The sequence below is a fragment of the Octopus sinensis genome, linkage group LG17, assembly GCF_006345805.1.
Source record: "Octopus sinensis linkage group LG17, ASM634580v1, whole genome shotgun sequence".
NCBI classification, from domain to species: Eukaryota; Metazoa; Mollusca; class Cephalopoda; order Octopoda; family Octopodidae; genus Octopus; species Octopus sinensis.
Window position 1 is genome coordinate 23,828,931 of NC_043013.1, and position 15,000 is coordinate 23,843,930.

Below are 15,000 nucleotides of genomic sequence, written 5' to 3' on the forward strand. Positions count from 1 at the left end.
CATACTTCTTGGTCCATCATCTTTGCCTCAAGGCTCTGGATACATTTCAAGCCAGTGTCTACAACCAAGTTGTTGATGTAAATGTGACATTTTCCTCTTCTTGCATTACCATGAAGTGAATTCCTCAAGACTAATTTGGATGCTTCCAGCTCAGAGTAGCACGTGCACTGACCAGATAGTTGCAGCTGGTTTTTGCTTGAGCTTCTCACTAACTTTCAGCAAGTCTCCATAAAGGCATTCGCTTGTCGTATGTTGCATCCATTTTACATTTAGGGCCATCATAGCATCCCTCTGTAGCAGCCATCAAATTCATTTGATAATTTCTTTGTCACTATCCATATTTCACTGCCATATAACAGCACTGATGATTCGACAGTTGCAATGAGCAGCTTGATTTTGATTTGCCAGTCCCCAGTCAAACAATCTAACCCATGCCAGCATGGAAAACAGACGTTAAACAATGATGATGATGGTGGTGGTGGTGGTGGTGGTGGTGATGATGATGATGATGATGGGCAATTTGGAGTTCCAGACCTTCTTTAGTTTGTAACAGGCTGTCTATAATTGTACTTGTCTGATTTTGATGTCTGCTTCAACAGTTTATTCCATACAAATGTTCGAGTTAAAGAAAATATTTTTCCTTTCTGTGAATATGCTGAGTAAGGATTTAATAAATGATAGGATTATCACTCAAAATTGGAACCATTAATTTAACCCGTGGCACTAATAAGCTTGACAAATCTTCTAAAACACCAATCTACTAAGAGAAATAGCGTCTGAATTGTATTCTGGTGTTATGGTTCGGCTAGTACAGTATTTCTTGACCTACTTTGTTGAGAGTGTAGACGGAAAGCCTGGAATAAAAAGTTACAGCCCTTTGTTTACTGGAAGAGTAATGGCTTTTGGAGGGACTTTTGGCCTTGTGCCTGTCGATTAGGGGTCAGAGAGATGTGAGGGCCGAGGAAGATAGAGTAAGGAAGAATCTAGTGACAGTGAAGATAGAGAGAATATTAGCAGTGGAAAGACAGAGTAAGGGATCTGAGAGCTGTCATGAGGGAATGACAGCAGCAGCACCGATAGAGATAGGGACATAGGACCAGGCAGGATAGAGAGAGGATAAGTGCTAAGAGACAGATTGAGGGTAGTGATAGAGGGACAGTCGGATTTTGGTCGTCAAAGCGAGCAGTTGGAATTTTAGGAGCGAGGATTTGGGAATTCGGGGCAAGAGTTTGGCAAGTTGGAGCTTGCAGTACTGAGAGAGAGGAACTACAATATGGGACACTGGCTATTCTAATTAGGAATTAAGGTACGTGAATTGTGTATTGATATGTGAAGAAAAAGAAGGACAAGGAATTGATGTATTGAACAGTGAAAAGAAATGAGACAGTGAAAAGAACAATGTGAATTGTGTAAAGACATTGTGTACAGTGTTGTGATTTGAACATTGTATAATGAACATTGAACTGTTAGGCCTGTAATGTCCTTTGAACTGTATATGACTTGTTGATGTGTTTTGAAATAGAACTTTGTCTTCGGACGTGTACCTTTGAAATGCTGATGTATTGACCTTGATATGTTGTTACCGGACGGTTATATTGTTACTTGCATGTTTAAATGCTTTGATCTATGGTATACCTGTATGATGTATTGAGTTGTCACGTGCATGTCCTCTTTTAAATGTATCTGAAATGTATTTGATGTTGTAACAATTGATTGTCATATAAAGTAGTTGTTAAATGTAAGCCAGTTGTGCCTTGCCTCTTTGTGTCGCTCTCGGTTGCCTCTGTATCTCTTTGTGCTGCTGTTGTTGTATCTCTCTCTCCTCTCCGCCTGTTTCTGTAGCTTATTCGCTGCATCGAACGGGCCTGTCTGAGGGATTCCGTAACAGTTCGAATCGGAGGTCCCCTCGTAACACTGGCTACAAATTTAATGCTTCAGACATTAATAAACTAGCATTTTTTATGGATTAACCAAAGGAAGAAGCGCAGCTTATGGACCCCTGGCACTTGTGGACAGGGAAGGAAGAAACCATGATTCATGCAAAAAAGAGTATAGTTATCCTAGAACTAAAGAGAGAGAGAGAGAGAGAGAGAGAGGTGGTGGGCAGAGAAGGATTAACTTCTGTATTTGATAAATACTTTACAAGGGGGTACTCAAAAGAAACTGGAATTTTGCAATATTATCTTATTCATTTAGTTTTACATGTTTACACTTTTATTGCCTTCAAAGTATTCTCCATTTGAAGCAATGCATTGGTCCAGAGAAGTGATACCTTTTAAAAACTTTGTCATTTTGTTTTCTTCATCTCTTCCACATCTATAAATTCCATAGTACTAGCTTTTGTCACCAGTGATGACTTTTAAAAAAAGGGTTTGGATCAACTTCTGTTCTTTCAGTTCATAACATACATTCAATCATGACCGTTTTTGATCTTTTGTGAGTAAGCGAGGCACAAATTTTGCTGCAACTCTTTTCATTCACAATTCCTCACTCAAAATTCATTGGCAGGAGCTCCAGGACACACCCAGTCACATCAACAAGTTCATCAATTGTTCAGCAATGGCCCTCCAACATCAGTTCACAAATTTTTGTGATGTTTTCATTCATTTGATAGGTCAATGGTTTCCCATAACAAGGTTGGTCTTCAAGCAACAAGTGACCATTCCTAAAGCATGAAAACCATTTATAAACTTGTCTTTTACTCATGGCAGCATTCTTATAAGCTGTTTGAAGCATGACAACTATTTTGGCCGCTGTTTTCCTCAGCAGTAAAAAGAATTTCACAGAAGCATGCTATTTCTTCGTTTCTGCCAAAATTGACAAACAAGGGAGAAGCACTGCAAAACAAAAACACACCACATGGCAGTTTGACCTCACTAGATCAATGCTAGTCAGTGGACTAATGCCTGAGGGTTGCATCAAGTGGCTTCTAGCAGTGGAAGCCTGAACTACAATGTGCTTGTCCCACGGAGAACATTTCCAGTTACTTTTGGGTACCTCCTCGTATTGATTGATCCTAAAAGAATGAAGGGCATAGTTGACCTCCATTGCATTTGAACTAAGAATGCAAAGAACCAGAACAACTATCACAAAGTATTCTAGCTCTCTGATAACTCTACCAATTTGTCTCTCTCTCTCTCTTTCGGAGAGGCACAAGCACCTACACGCACATGTACACACACGGCAGTAACTTCCGCCTGCCGAATTCAATCACAAAGCTTCGGTCGGCTCGGGGCTATAGCAGAAGACACCTACCCAAAGTGCCACGCAGTGGGACTGAACCCGAAACCATGTAGCTAGGAAGCAAACTCCCTAACCACACAGCCATGCCTGCTCTCATTTCAAATTATTTAATTTACTCCTGGATAAATATACATCGACCAAAAGAAAACCATAGGAAGCTAGAAGACTGAGGTTTGCTGACCTATAATTGTTCATGGCCACAGACTGAATTACTTGAATTCTTAAGCACTATCAGCCACCACAACGGTGGAATTTCCTTTCTCCAGTTATGGTCAACAAAAAACAGACAGAAGAAAGTTTTGTGACAAACTTTGCTTCATTTAGGTCAGCCCTCTTGAACCGTTTTCCTCTTCCAGTTCATTGTTTTCCTGTCTCTTTTATGTTGTATTGTTGGTTGCTATTTCCTTCCATCCTATTTTCCATTCAGATCATGTTGTCTATTATTTAGCACTGCTCATTATTGATTAAATGATTAACTTACCTGGTTACTAGCATATCCAGATAGTTGGAGCTTGTAACAAATACAGATGCAATGACAATAACAATATTCTAAAGAAATAAATATTTAATAACAAATGAACTATGGCTAATAATAACTAAGCATAATTAATTCTCCACTTCAGAAAATGACCGTTTTATGAGAGATCTTTTTGTTAATCTGCAACTGTTTAGCATTTCTTCTACTGATTATTGTGTGTCAGCTAAACTGGTTTCTTGCATGAAATCTTTAAAAAAATTTTCTAAGTATGAAAGTACTGTAAGTAATTGTATAGAGAAGTCAGGGGTTTTAATATTTTTGAAGCGTTCAACAGTCAAGCAACAGTATGAAGTTCAACCACAGTTTGTAAGTTTGTACTTCATTGCACAATTTAGTTGAAATGATAACAAGTCACAGAATCAAGTCAACTATTTTCTGTTTTAGACCTCTGGTCAAGAATTGATATAAACCTTGAAATTCCAAATCAATAATTAAATGCTTGTGATGAGTTGTAAGAGTGTTTTTTGAACTTGTAACCTTAACTTCCTTGCATCTCAATTGATTTGATGTGCAATTATCAGCAGATGTTTTATTACTTAGATGTGTAAATAGTATCAGAGTTTCGTTTTGGGATTTGGTTTGCAAGATTCTTTATGTGAGTTCGTGTGTTGAAGCATATTCTGTTGTGTCTGGGGAGAGTCATTTTCTTTTTGTGTCTTATAATTTAACACACTCACCGGTAAAATTTCCACTTATTTCTTATTTTCATTTTCCTAAAATTTTCGTTGCGTCTTATATTGAAAAGGTTGCAAGATGCAATGAAAATTTTAGGAAAATAAAAATAAGAAATAAGTGGAAATTTTACCAGTGAGTGTGTTAAATTATAAGACACAAAAAGAAAATGACTCTCCCCAGACACAGCAGAGTATCAGAGTTGTTTTTGAACTAGAAACCATTATTTCTAAATTAAGAGAGATAACATATTCTTAAACACTGAATACATTTATTATGACTGCTTTTACTGAAATATAATCTAAATAACTTATTTGTAGTACATTATTTACATTTGATGGATATTTGTCCTCATCTTGTTTGTTGTTAACACATTTCAGCTGATACACCCTCCATACTTCATCAGGTGTCTTGGGGAAATTTTGAACTTGGGTTCTCATTCCTAAGGTAATTTTCAATGTTATCATTATTATGCCCATGGGCATATGGTGTGGTGGTTAAGAGTGTGGGCTACTAACCCCAAGATTCCAAGTTCAATTCCAGGCAGTGACTTGAATAATAATAATAATAATTATTATTATTATTATTTCTTTATTGCCCACAGGGGGCTAAACATAGAGGGGACCTGAATAATAATAATAATAATTATTATTATTATTATTTCTTTATTGCCCACAGGGGGCTAAACATAGAGGGGACAAACAAAAGGATTAAGTTGATTACATCGACCCCAGTGTGTAACTGGTACTTATTTAATCAACCCCGAAAGGATGAAAGACAAAGTCAACCTTTGTGGAATCTGAACTCAGAACGTAACAGCAGACAAAATACCACTAAGTATTTCACCTGGTGTGCTACCAATTCTGTCAGCTCACCATCCTTAAATAATAATAATAATAATATCAAAAAGTATCTTAGGAATGAGAACCCAGGTTCAAAATTTCCCAAAACACCTGATGAAGGCTGGAGCATATATCATCTGAAATGTGTTAACAAACAAGATGAGGGCAAATATCCGTCAAATGTAAATAATTTACATAATTCCTCATCTCTTAAATATAGAACTTTACTTATAGTGTTGTGGATAAGAATGTTAGTACTCTTAGTTAATAAATTAAATGTTGCTGAGATCCAGTCTCTTTCTATGCAAATATATAGGAATAAAACACTTGACAATGAATGAAGATGAAAACGATGTGGAAAAGCAAATATTTAAAACTGTTTTATTTCTAACAAAGAACTGAAGAATAATAATCTTATTTCAAATAGGAAAAATTAACAAATCTTTTATTGAATTCATACACAGAAGTCATTAAAATATGTAATTATTAGTTGACAAAGAGTAAACAGTTAAGCACCATTCTCTATTCCAGTGGCTCCCTAAGTGGGCAGTATTGAGCCCCTGGGGGCAGTGGAAAGTTCCAAGGGGGCGTTGTAGAAAAGTGGGGTGATAATGGGGGTAGATATTCATGTGAAAACAACAAAATAATGGATTAATTAGGTTGTTTTAATTGTGAAATACAATTGCTTTGAATTTGCTTCAGACAGAGGTCTATGGTTGTGATGGTTAGTTGGGGTGGGGGGCAGAAAGTGTCAAGAGGGCTGCAGCCCAAAAATGTTTGGGAACCACTGTTCTATTCTCTCATGTTTAACATTTTCAGTATCTCAATCGTAATCAATGTTGAGTAATTAACATCTTGAACAGTTTTTAAGCAAAAAATAACAAGTTGTTCTAAAAACGCATATCGTTTATTCTTTTGCTGGTTTCAGATATTAAGACTGTGATGGCCAGGCTGGAGCACAGGTTTCAAGGGTTTTTACTTGATCATCTCTCACCAGTTCTTATTTTAGTCTGTAATCTGTTTTATTCATCTTAATCCACGGAATGATTTAAGTAACTTTTTGACAGAACTAGATGCAATTCAACACATTATATAAGGACACATATGTCCATACATCCATATCTATCTAGCTACCTATCTATCTCTATCTATCTAATCCGTCCATCCACCCACCCACCCATCTATTCATGAGGAAGTGCTGAAAATATTCCTGGCTTTGAGTAAAAGAAAATACTGGAGGATCAGTAAATTGTGATTTTATTCTACATAATCCCTTCACAGATTCACACACTTATGGCAGTGATCCTTCAGTGTTTCTAACCTCTCTAAATGTATCTGGATAGTTGGGCCTTCAACCAAGCCTTTAGCCATACCCTTAAAGCCAGGAACCTTTCAGCACCTCTTTGATCTATCTTTCTCTCTCTCTCTCTCTCTCATAAAACTCTGAGTATGTATGTGTGTTTGTTAAGCAAAGCAATTTACATACATACACTGCATACCACTAAACAGTTCATATTGATCTTAAGAAAGATTTCTGTTACTTTTCACCCTAACTGCTTTATTTAGCTTCATCAATAACTAACCACATTACTCTGCTTCATTGTACACACAAATTTTTTTAAGTTATGTTGAAGTTGTACTTCTATAACCCAATGAATTACAGAAGTTACTGTCAGCAAGAAATGCCATACAAAGATTCAAAATTTTTTAAAGTTGTGAAAACATCCTGGCCTAACACCTACAGCATCACATTATCAATAAGAACAACAGTCATTTTTAATATTTCATTTTTTACAACCATTTTTAAATAGTAGAAAGTAATCTTGAAGCAGAATAAAATCTGATTATGAACATTAAGTAACGAATGTTACGTCTCCTTTTCAAAAAACATTCCCCAATGGCCACCTTGCAATTTATACAATAAAAGTAGAATGTAGAAGATGGTCCTCAACCAAATGGAGGCATGGTATAGGTGAAACACTGGATCTATAGATTTTCTCTGGAATTTGGACTATTTGCATGCCATTATTTTGCTTGAATAGGGCTGCACAACGATTAAAGATATCCATTATGAAAATATATTTAGTCTTAATTTATTGGTATTTAAGCTTAGAAACCAAATCCGTTGATGGAACAAATTTAACAAAATGGCAAATCCCTGTGGTATAGAAATATATTTCCACTCGCACACACTCTCAATATAGGGATAGGATTCTGGCTCTTCAGCTTTTGCTGTACTTATTCCACATAATTGATTTACATAAATGTTTTTATTCCATAGAATTGATTTCACGATAAGCTAAAGGGCAATTTTGGTTGCAGTGTTATTAAAAATGTAATCGAGATTTATTCATTACTAAGTGTACATATTTTGGCAAAATTCCTCCTATAAAGGAATTCTATGGAGAAATGAAAGGTAAAGTTCATCTCACTAATATTTGAAACTAGAATCAAGAGGGATAAAACCGTAAAAAAAATAAGTTATGATAGGAGTGTTTTGCTTAGTCTAATTGATATGAGGAGTGACAAATCTACAGTTAGCTTCGATTTCAGATTTTTACCCTAAATACCAAATCTTCTTTGTCTGGTGCTCGTTTCTCTGTCATCTCTATTGCACTTCTTCATCCAACACAATTTGACTGCAGTATTTTATGTACTTCTCTTCACTCTTATTCCTTCTCCACTCTTTTCTTCTTCTTCTCCACTTGTATAATTTGGGAGCACCAGCTCAGACTGTCAGGCCATGTTGCTCGCTTTTCTGAGCCAGACCTTGCTTATCCTGTTCTCTTCACTGAAGATCTGGTTGGAGTGCTGGCTTGTGCTGATCAACCACATGCCACATGGTCTCAGCAGATGAGGAGGAGGTATCTTGCAGAGTTGAGGACTGACTGGAACTCTGATAGATGGGTTAGGGTTAAGGGACCTGAGAATATGTCAACAAATGATGAGTGCAGTAACATGCAGCTGCAATGAAACATGCACCTACACCTGACCTATTCATAGTGTAGATGTGGATGCGAAACACTTTGGGCTACAAAAATCAAATGCTGCCACATATCTTGCCAAGTAACTTCATGACATGTCTAGCATCATCATCATTTCATGTCCGTTTTCCATGCAGTGGAATAGATTTTTACACTTGTAGAAGCATAACAACACATATTAAAAAAATAATAATAGTAAATCTTTCAGCTGTCTGTAATTTGACACTTTTCCATTACTCAATTACGCAAAAGTGATGGACAGCTATAGGTCTGGGTTTCAATATCAAAGAAAAGAAAAAGAACCTTGCTCCCATCCCCGCTCTCACAAAAAATTCTCAGAGACAGTTGTTGATCTCAAAATAAATAAATAAAAACTCCAAAAAAAATTACCACCAATTTTCAGCATAAAAATTAATGGAACAACCTTGAGACGGAGTTGAGAGCTTTAAATATTTGGAAAGTATCATATGGGTAAACATCAGAGAAATGAAATGAATGATTTGATTGCTTTCAGTGGGATCCAATATCTATTGTCAAATAAAATGGCTTTTAATAACAGCTAGAACATTCTAGTAGCACACATAGACCAATCTTTACATATGGCTGGGTAATCTGGATACATCAACAAACAGATGTAGAAGTTTATGTCAAGGGTGCAGTAATGAGGTTCTTTCACTGAATGCTGGAGGTGTCCCTTTACTTCTCAAACAGATGATTCTCAGGATCACCCCTGTAAAAGGGAAATCTTTTGTTTCCCCATCCACACTTTACTAATGAGAAGACCAAATACAGTTTGCGTTCAAATAATTTTTCTTTCATTGCCATAGTATTGGAAAGTTGTAACTTTAAACCTATGTCAGTTTGATTGCATATAACTATTTGTTTGTCCTTTTTTTTTTTCAATCCTCACAGCCTTTTCTTTATGAGGAAAACTGACCTCTGTACAGAGTCACAAATGTTAAAGTAATTAGATAAGTTGAAATCGTCATAAAAGAGCAACAGAATAAGTTCACTGGACATCACTTGAGAAGACAAAACATTGATTATGCCAACTGGATAACTGAAGGGAAAAGAGAGAGAGAAGATACTTAATGGTCTTACTAGCTAGCTACATTGAAAAAAAAAATGTTGTGTATATGACACGAGGGAACGGATGTCCATGATGATCAGGACCTGTAGCTGCGACACACGAAGAAGTGAAAGGCTGTGAGTTAAAAAATATTCTCTATATGTATGTCATCACCCATGTTTGTGAGTAATATGCTGTTAACTAATTAGGGAAAGGCTAAGTAATAAAACTTTCCCCAGCCAAATTAAAAATGTTTCTAGACAAAAAAAGACTCCAACTTTGTAGAATATTTAAAAACATAATTATGGCCAAATTTCTTGTTCCGACCGAAATGTTTGTGGCTAGAGCAACATACAGAGGTCTTGTCTTATTTTTGCATGTTGAACAAAGTGTGCTTCAACAATATCGTTGAGAGAAAATACTACAGGAAAGCATTCAACATAATAATTACAATATGGTAGTCTCACACATATAATATAGTAAACTAAAAAAAACTTCGATCAGCCGATATTAACAAAACTCCCTCTACGAGCTTATAATCTCCAAACAATAAGTGAAGGAAATAACTCCATCAAAGTCAATTAACCAAAATTTTGTAACAATACAAACAATGCAGACTGAATTTAAAATGTTTCAGCCTTATTAGAGCTTCTCAGCATATTCCGCTAAGTTGCCAAGACGAGGAAATGATATTTAAGGATGTGCTAAGATTTTGACTTTTCCGTTAAAAGTTTGATTAACAAGTCAGAAAGGTTAAAATATATCAATAAAAATATCTGACAATAACAAGGAAATATTCGCTGAAAAAGTAAGAACATTCTCCGCAGAAATAAGATTGTTGCCATTTCTGGCGTGTTTTGACAAATAGTTGTCATGGTAACAGCAGGGATGGTGGACAGGAAGTACTTGTGTATGTCTGGTTCACGTCTGCGCAGGCGCGAAAAGGATCACTTTCATTTGTGGAAGTCACTAACGGAAGTAAGGCTATTAACCTTTGCGCATGACCTTACAGAACTATTCTGAGACAACAATTAAAATGAAAGTGCGAGGTAAATACCATCGTATTCTCCTCTAGACGACTTACTAAATCTCATTACTCTAGATTATTAGCTCCAGACTGAAATACTCAACCAACACAAGATATATTCACTTGTTTTAACGTTCACTTTATAGATTTAATCGATATCATTCAGTCAATCGAAACATTCAAAATTGTAACGGAAAAAAAGAGATTCATATTATCTAAGCAGGATATATGCAATAGATGTATTACCAAGTCTGTTATCTCATCTAATTTAATGCCTGCATCGAATAGATAGTGACAATATTACTGCTAACACATTTGTTAACGAGTCCATTTATTTCCCATTTAGCCATCCGTACTTTTGGTTTTTTCCTCCCAATTTCTACAACAGTCTCCACACGCATGCGCACCACTACCAAGCCATCTTGATTCAATGCAGAAATCTCTTGTCAGGAAATATTTCTCATTGTTTTGTTTATAAATACCGGATTATGGTTTTAAATGAAAGAAGATGACATTTGACGGACCCCAGGATGAATCTAAGGAGTCCAATACAGCCTTACTTGAGCAATTCTCTTGCGATTCGTCAGGAAATACAACGATTTGAAAGTGTCCATCCCAGTATCTATGCCATCTATGACTTGATAGAAGCGATCCAGGATCCGTTAATACAACAACAAGTTCGCGAACATGTTGTTTGTATTGAAGGTTAGTATGAGTTCACTCTACATTTTCAACATCGCAAAGCAAATATCTGTATATCTGAAGTATAAAAGAATATTTAAACACCGTCCCTGTTGTATTAAAACATTGTTGTGTAGCTCTCACCGTCGTCGCCGCCGCCGCCCTCCTGTCATCTCTCTTTTAGATTGACACAGTTGAAGGAAGGGTTCACGCTTAATGCCGTTTATTCGGGAGGATTTCAATTAATATTACTCCAAATATAAATGAATGGGGTACTACTTGAGAACAGTGGTCCCGGTGCGCGCACTCGCGTAGTCGCGCTAGCTAGTCGTGACTAGTCGATCCTACAACGACTACCTAGCAAAGTAAATAAAACACAATAAATAATTTTTGTTAAACAAAGTAAATAAAACACAAAGTAAGGATCGACTAGTCACGACTAGCTTGCGCGAGTGCGCGCACCGGGACCACTGTTCTCAAGTAGTACCATAAATAAAACGGTTTTTCTCAACCTTGTAAAATGAAAGCAATCGCGGTGATTTTTGTTATGAAAATATTAAAAAAAAAGAGAAGCCTTGATAATTATATAATATATTTTTACAAGAGCAAAATAGCCCCGATTTTTAAAGGCAACAAAAAAAAAAAGATCGTGTGACATTCATGCCTTTTCCGGGGCCAAGAGCAATGAAAATGGTGTTAAATGATTTTTAACCAGTAATCGAAACCGAGTTGCATACTCAGCTTCGCAGAGAATTCACGTTTTCTTTACAGGTTTTTGTCAATAATAATAATAATAATAATAATTCTTCTGATACCGGTCGAGTGGAAGCACCGATCATCGTTCATTTTGCCAATCTAATGTAACACCTCCCAGGCCCATCTAAAACAAAATGTCAAAATTGTATGATTTATTGGCAGAATTCTTCCTTGTTGACTCTGATGCTGCATTATATTATTATTAGTGGGTGTGCAATGTGTACAGATACTACATGATACGAACATGAATTCTAATTCCATATTTTATACACTCTGTATATATATATATATATATAATGTGTGTGTGTATTATAAATTCAGTGATTTTTCTGATAGAAATATGTCTACAAATTTCAATTATTTTTAACATCTCGTTTTTATACAATTCCTCTATTTTTGACCTGGATGTTTCTTGTCATCGATTTCCATTCTCTTTAAATGCTATTAATCTAATGACTAATTATTATGTGTGACTTTGAATAGCAAAACACCAGCAATATGACGTTTGCTTGTTAAATATTAAATATCAGACATGTGTGAAGTGTCTTATCTTCACATTTCTTCGCTTGCCAATGTCTTTTCTCTTGAAATTGAATTAGATATCATCTTCTCAGCAACAAGGAATTCTTTCAGTTGATCCATTCTTTTAAGATACTTCATCGAATTATTCTATAATCTTTTTTCTTTCTTGCTTTCATTGTTCACGATATTGGTGGAAGTAAAGACATTGAGCGAAGGTACATTGGAGATAGAACTTGGCGAGGGTTGTCTGCGCAAAACATTAACCACTGATAACTCTCCATTTATCTCTCAAGATTTGCTTGTCTTCATACATTTTTATACTCTAAAACCGACTCCTTAAATTTCATTTTAAGCAAACGGTTATTTTTCTAATATATCTTTAATTATACTGGTATCTATGTAGACTAGTGAGTTTGCTTAATTATATTAAACCAAATTTCATTGTGAAACACCTATGTTCTGCATAAACAGGGATCGATTTACAGCTACCGAAACTGATCCCCCATTTTGAGAATTGCTTCAACTGTTTCTCCCATATCTTTTCCCCGTCTGTCATTCCATTCTATTAGAACTGATTTTATATAATAGCTAATTAGGAACTCTGCAGAAATCGAATGTATTTTGTCTTCAAATTTTTATTTCCTCAAAACTGCAATAGTAGTCGTTGTAGCAGTTAACTACTTCGTAAAATGGCCAGTTTTAATATTCATCCGGCAAGCTTGTAAGGAAATATCCAATAAATAAACTGACCACTGTTCTATCCAACTACTGCTACTATGACAAGGCCACTTTCTCCTGCTATATCAGCTGATACTGACGTTTGGTCTTGCTCTCTTTCCTGGTGAAATGACTAAATACAGAAGGGAAGCAGAATAGTAGTTGCAGTAGTAGTAGTTGTAGTAGCAGCAGTAATAATAATACTACTACTAGTAGTAGTTGTTGTGGTAGTAGTAGTTATAGTAGTAGTAGTGTTGCCGTATGTATGATGACTACAACCGGCGCCTTTCTTCTCTCTTGTAGCTCGCATCAGCTAGTTTTACCTACCTACTTCCCTATTACCTACACTAACTCGAAATCTACTAACGTCGTCTATATTACTACTTCCATCTACTTTCTCTTCCGTCTGACGCACCGTTCTCTCTCTCTCTTAACAAAATATTTAATTTATGGAAGAACATAGCTTGGATTCCTTGGATTTTCGTCGAATGTAATTTTTACTTGGAGATACTTTAGTCAATTATAATATTTAATAGTTCTGTTTCTTCCACAAATTTAACAGTTTATATATATATATATATATATATATATATATATATATACTGAAGGAAAACGATGAAGTCTTTTATCCTTATTATTTTAGTAAGCATCAATCTACGCGTGTGATTTGTGTATTTTCAAATCCAAGTTAATCTACCCCCCACACACATTTTTTTTTTTGTGCATTCGTTATTTTGGGACTAAGGCTCGATTATTTTGTTATTAACATTAGTGTGTAGTAGGGGCAAATAACAGTTGATACTATGTAGGAATGTATAACAGTACAAATTCATTCTCCGTGCCTCTTTCTAATGACTAATATGACCTAATTTTATCCTTTTCTTCGCTTTTCTCATCCAACTTGCTCATCTTTTTTGCACAGTATTTCTTATTGTTTTGCAAAGTTCGCTTGTATGCCATAATCTTTTGCATTATTGGCGAGTTTTAGTTATTTTAAAACTATGCTCGCATTCGCATTTCAGCAACTGCTTCTAGAGAGAAGGCTTTACAAGCATATTTGATATTTAATTAAAGGTTGCATACTTTAATGGTACCAAATGTTTCAAAAGTAGAAAATCTCTTTGAATAAGGATATCTGTAAAATAATATACAGTGCAGGTTAGCTATTTAAGGAGCACCTGCTGTGTGAAAACATCTGAAGTAAGGCGCTTTCAGAATCATTTTCAACTGGAATTGGTTTTTGCTGCTTACTGGTATTTTTGGATGTGCAGAATCTTTGTCATTCTTACAGAAGAAATAACATTTTTACTTGTTTCAAGCGACATAATTGTTTTGTTAGTATTGAAATTTAATTATAATTCTAGCCATGATGTCACGTATCCATGCTCTATACTCACAGTTCAGTCTAGCATTGCCGAATAATTTAAAGAGCAGCAGTTAAGCACCAACGGCTCCCTGAACTCGTGTGCTGTAATTATGATGAAGCAACTCCAACACACATTATTTATATGTAAGCACAACTAACTTGTCTCTGTCAGAGAATTTAACATCGGTAATATGTTATTCTACCCCCTCGCCTCTACATTGATGTAGGGTTCTTATGAATTTCTCTAATGACATGAGTTTTAGTTAATTTATTGTTTCCTATCATGCAAAGAAAAAAAAGCAAAATAACTGCGTGCACACGTCCGTAATGTTGCACATGGTGAGAATTTTTTTAGTCATTAAATAAACCAGATTAAAATTCCATCAAAAAGCAAAAAATAAAATAATAATAATAAATGGTTTTTTTTTTTTTGATTTTCATTCATTCAGTTAAAATAATTGCAAATGTATCGACATATGCTCCACTTCTCTACATTAACCTATTTAGATTTGTTGATTTGCAATATATTCTTTGGTAAATAAATTATAATGTTTATTTTAACTTCTTCTTACTACTACTACTA

The 15,000-nt window shown here is 35.4% G+C and overlaps 1 protein-coding gene across 18 annotated transcripts in view; it reads left to right on the top strand.

Annotated features, from left to right (window-relative positions):
* Positions 1-10,353: 10,353 nt before the first annotated feature.
* LOC115220684 (arf-GAP with GTPase, ANK repeat and PH domain-containing protein 1) overlaps positions 10,354-15,000 on the top strand; it is a 220,308-nt gene continuing 215,661 nt past the window's right edge. For 12 of the 18 annotated variants that reach the window (XM_029790804.2, XM_036510437.1, XM_029790809.2 and 9 more), the window contains exon 1: positions 10,355-11,080. In XM_029790804.2, the coding sequence (XP_029646664.1) occupies positions 10,906-11,080 (175 nt within the window). In that variant the 5' untranslated portion in view covers positions 10,355-10,905. Of the gene's footprint in view, positions 11,081-15,000 lie in introns of all 18 variants that reach the window. The other 6 variants (XM_029790803.2, XM_029790806.2, XM_029790808.2 and 3 more) reach the window with 1 other exon arrangement.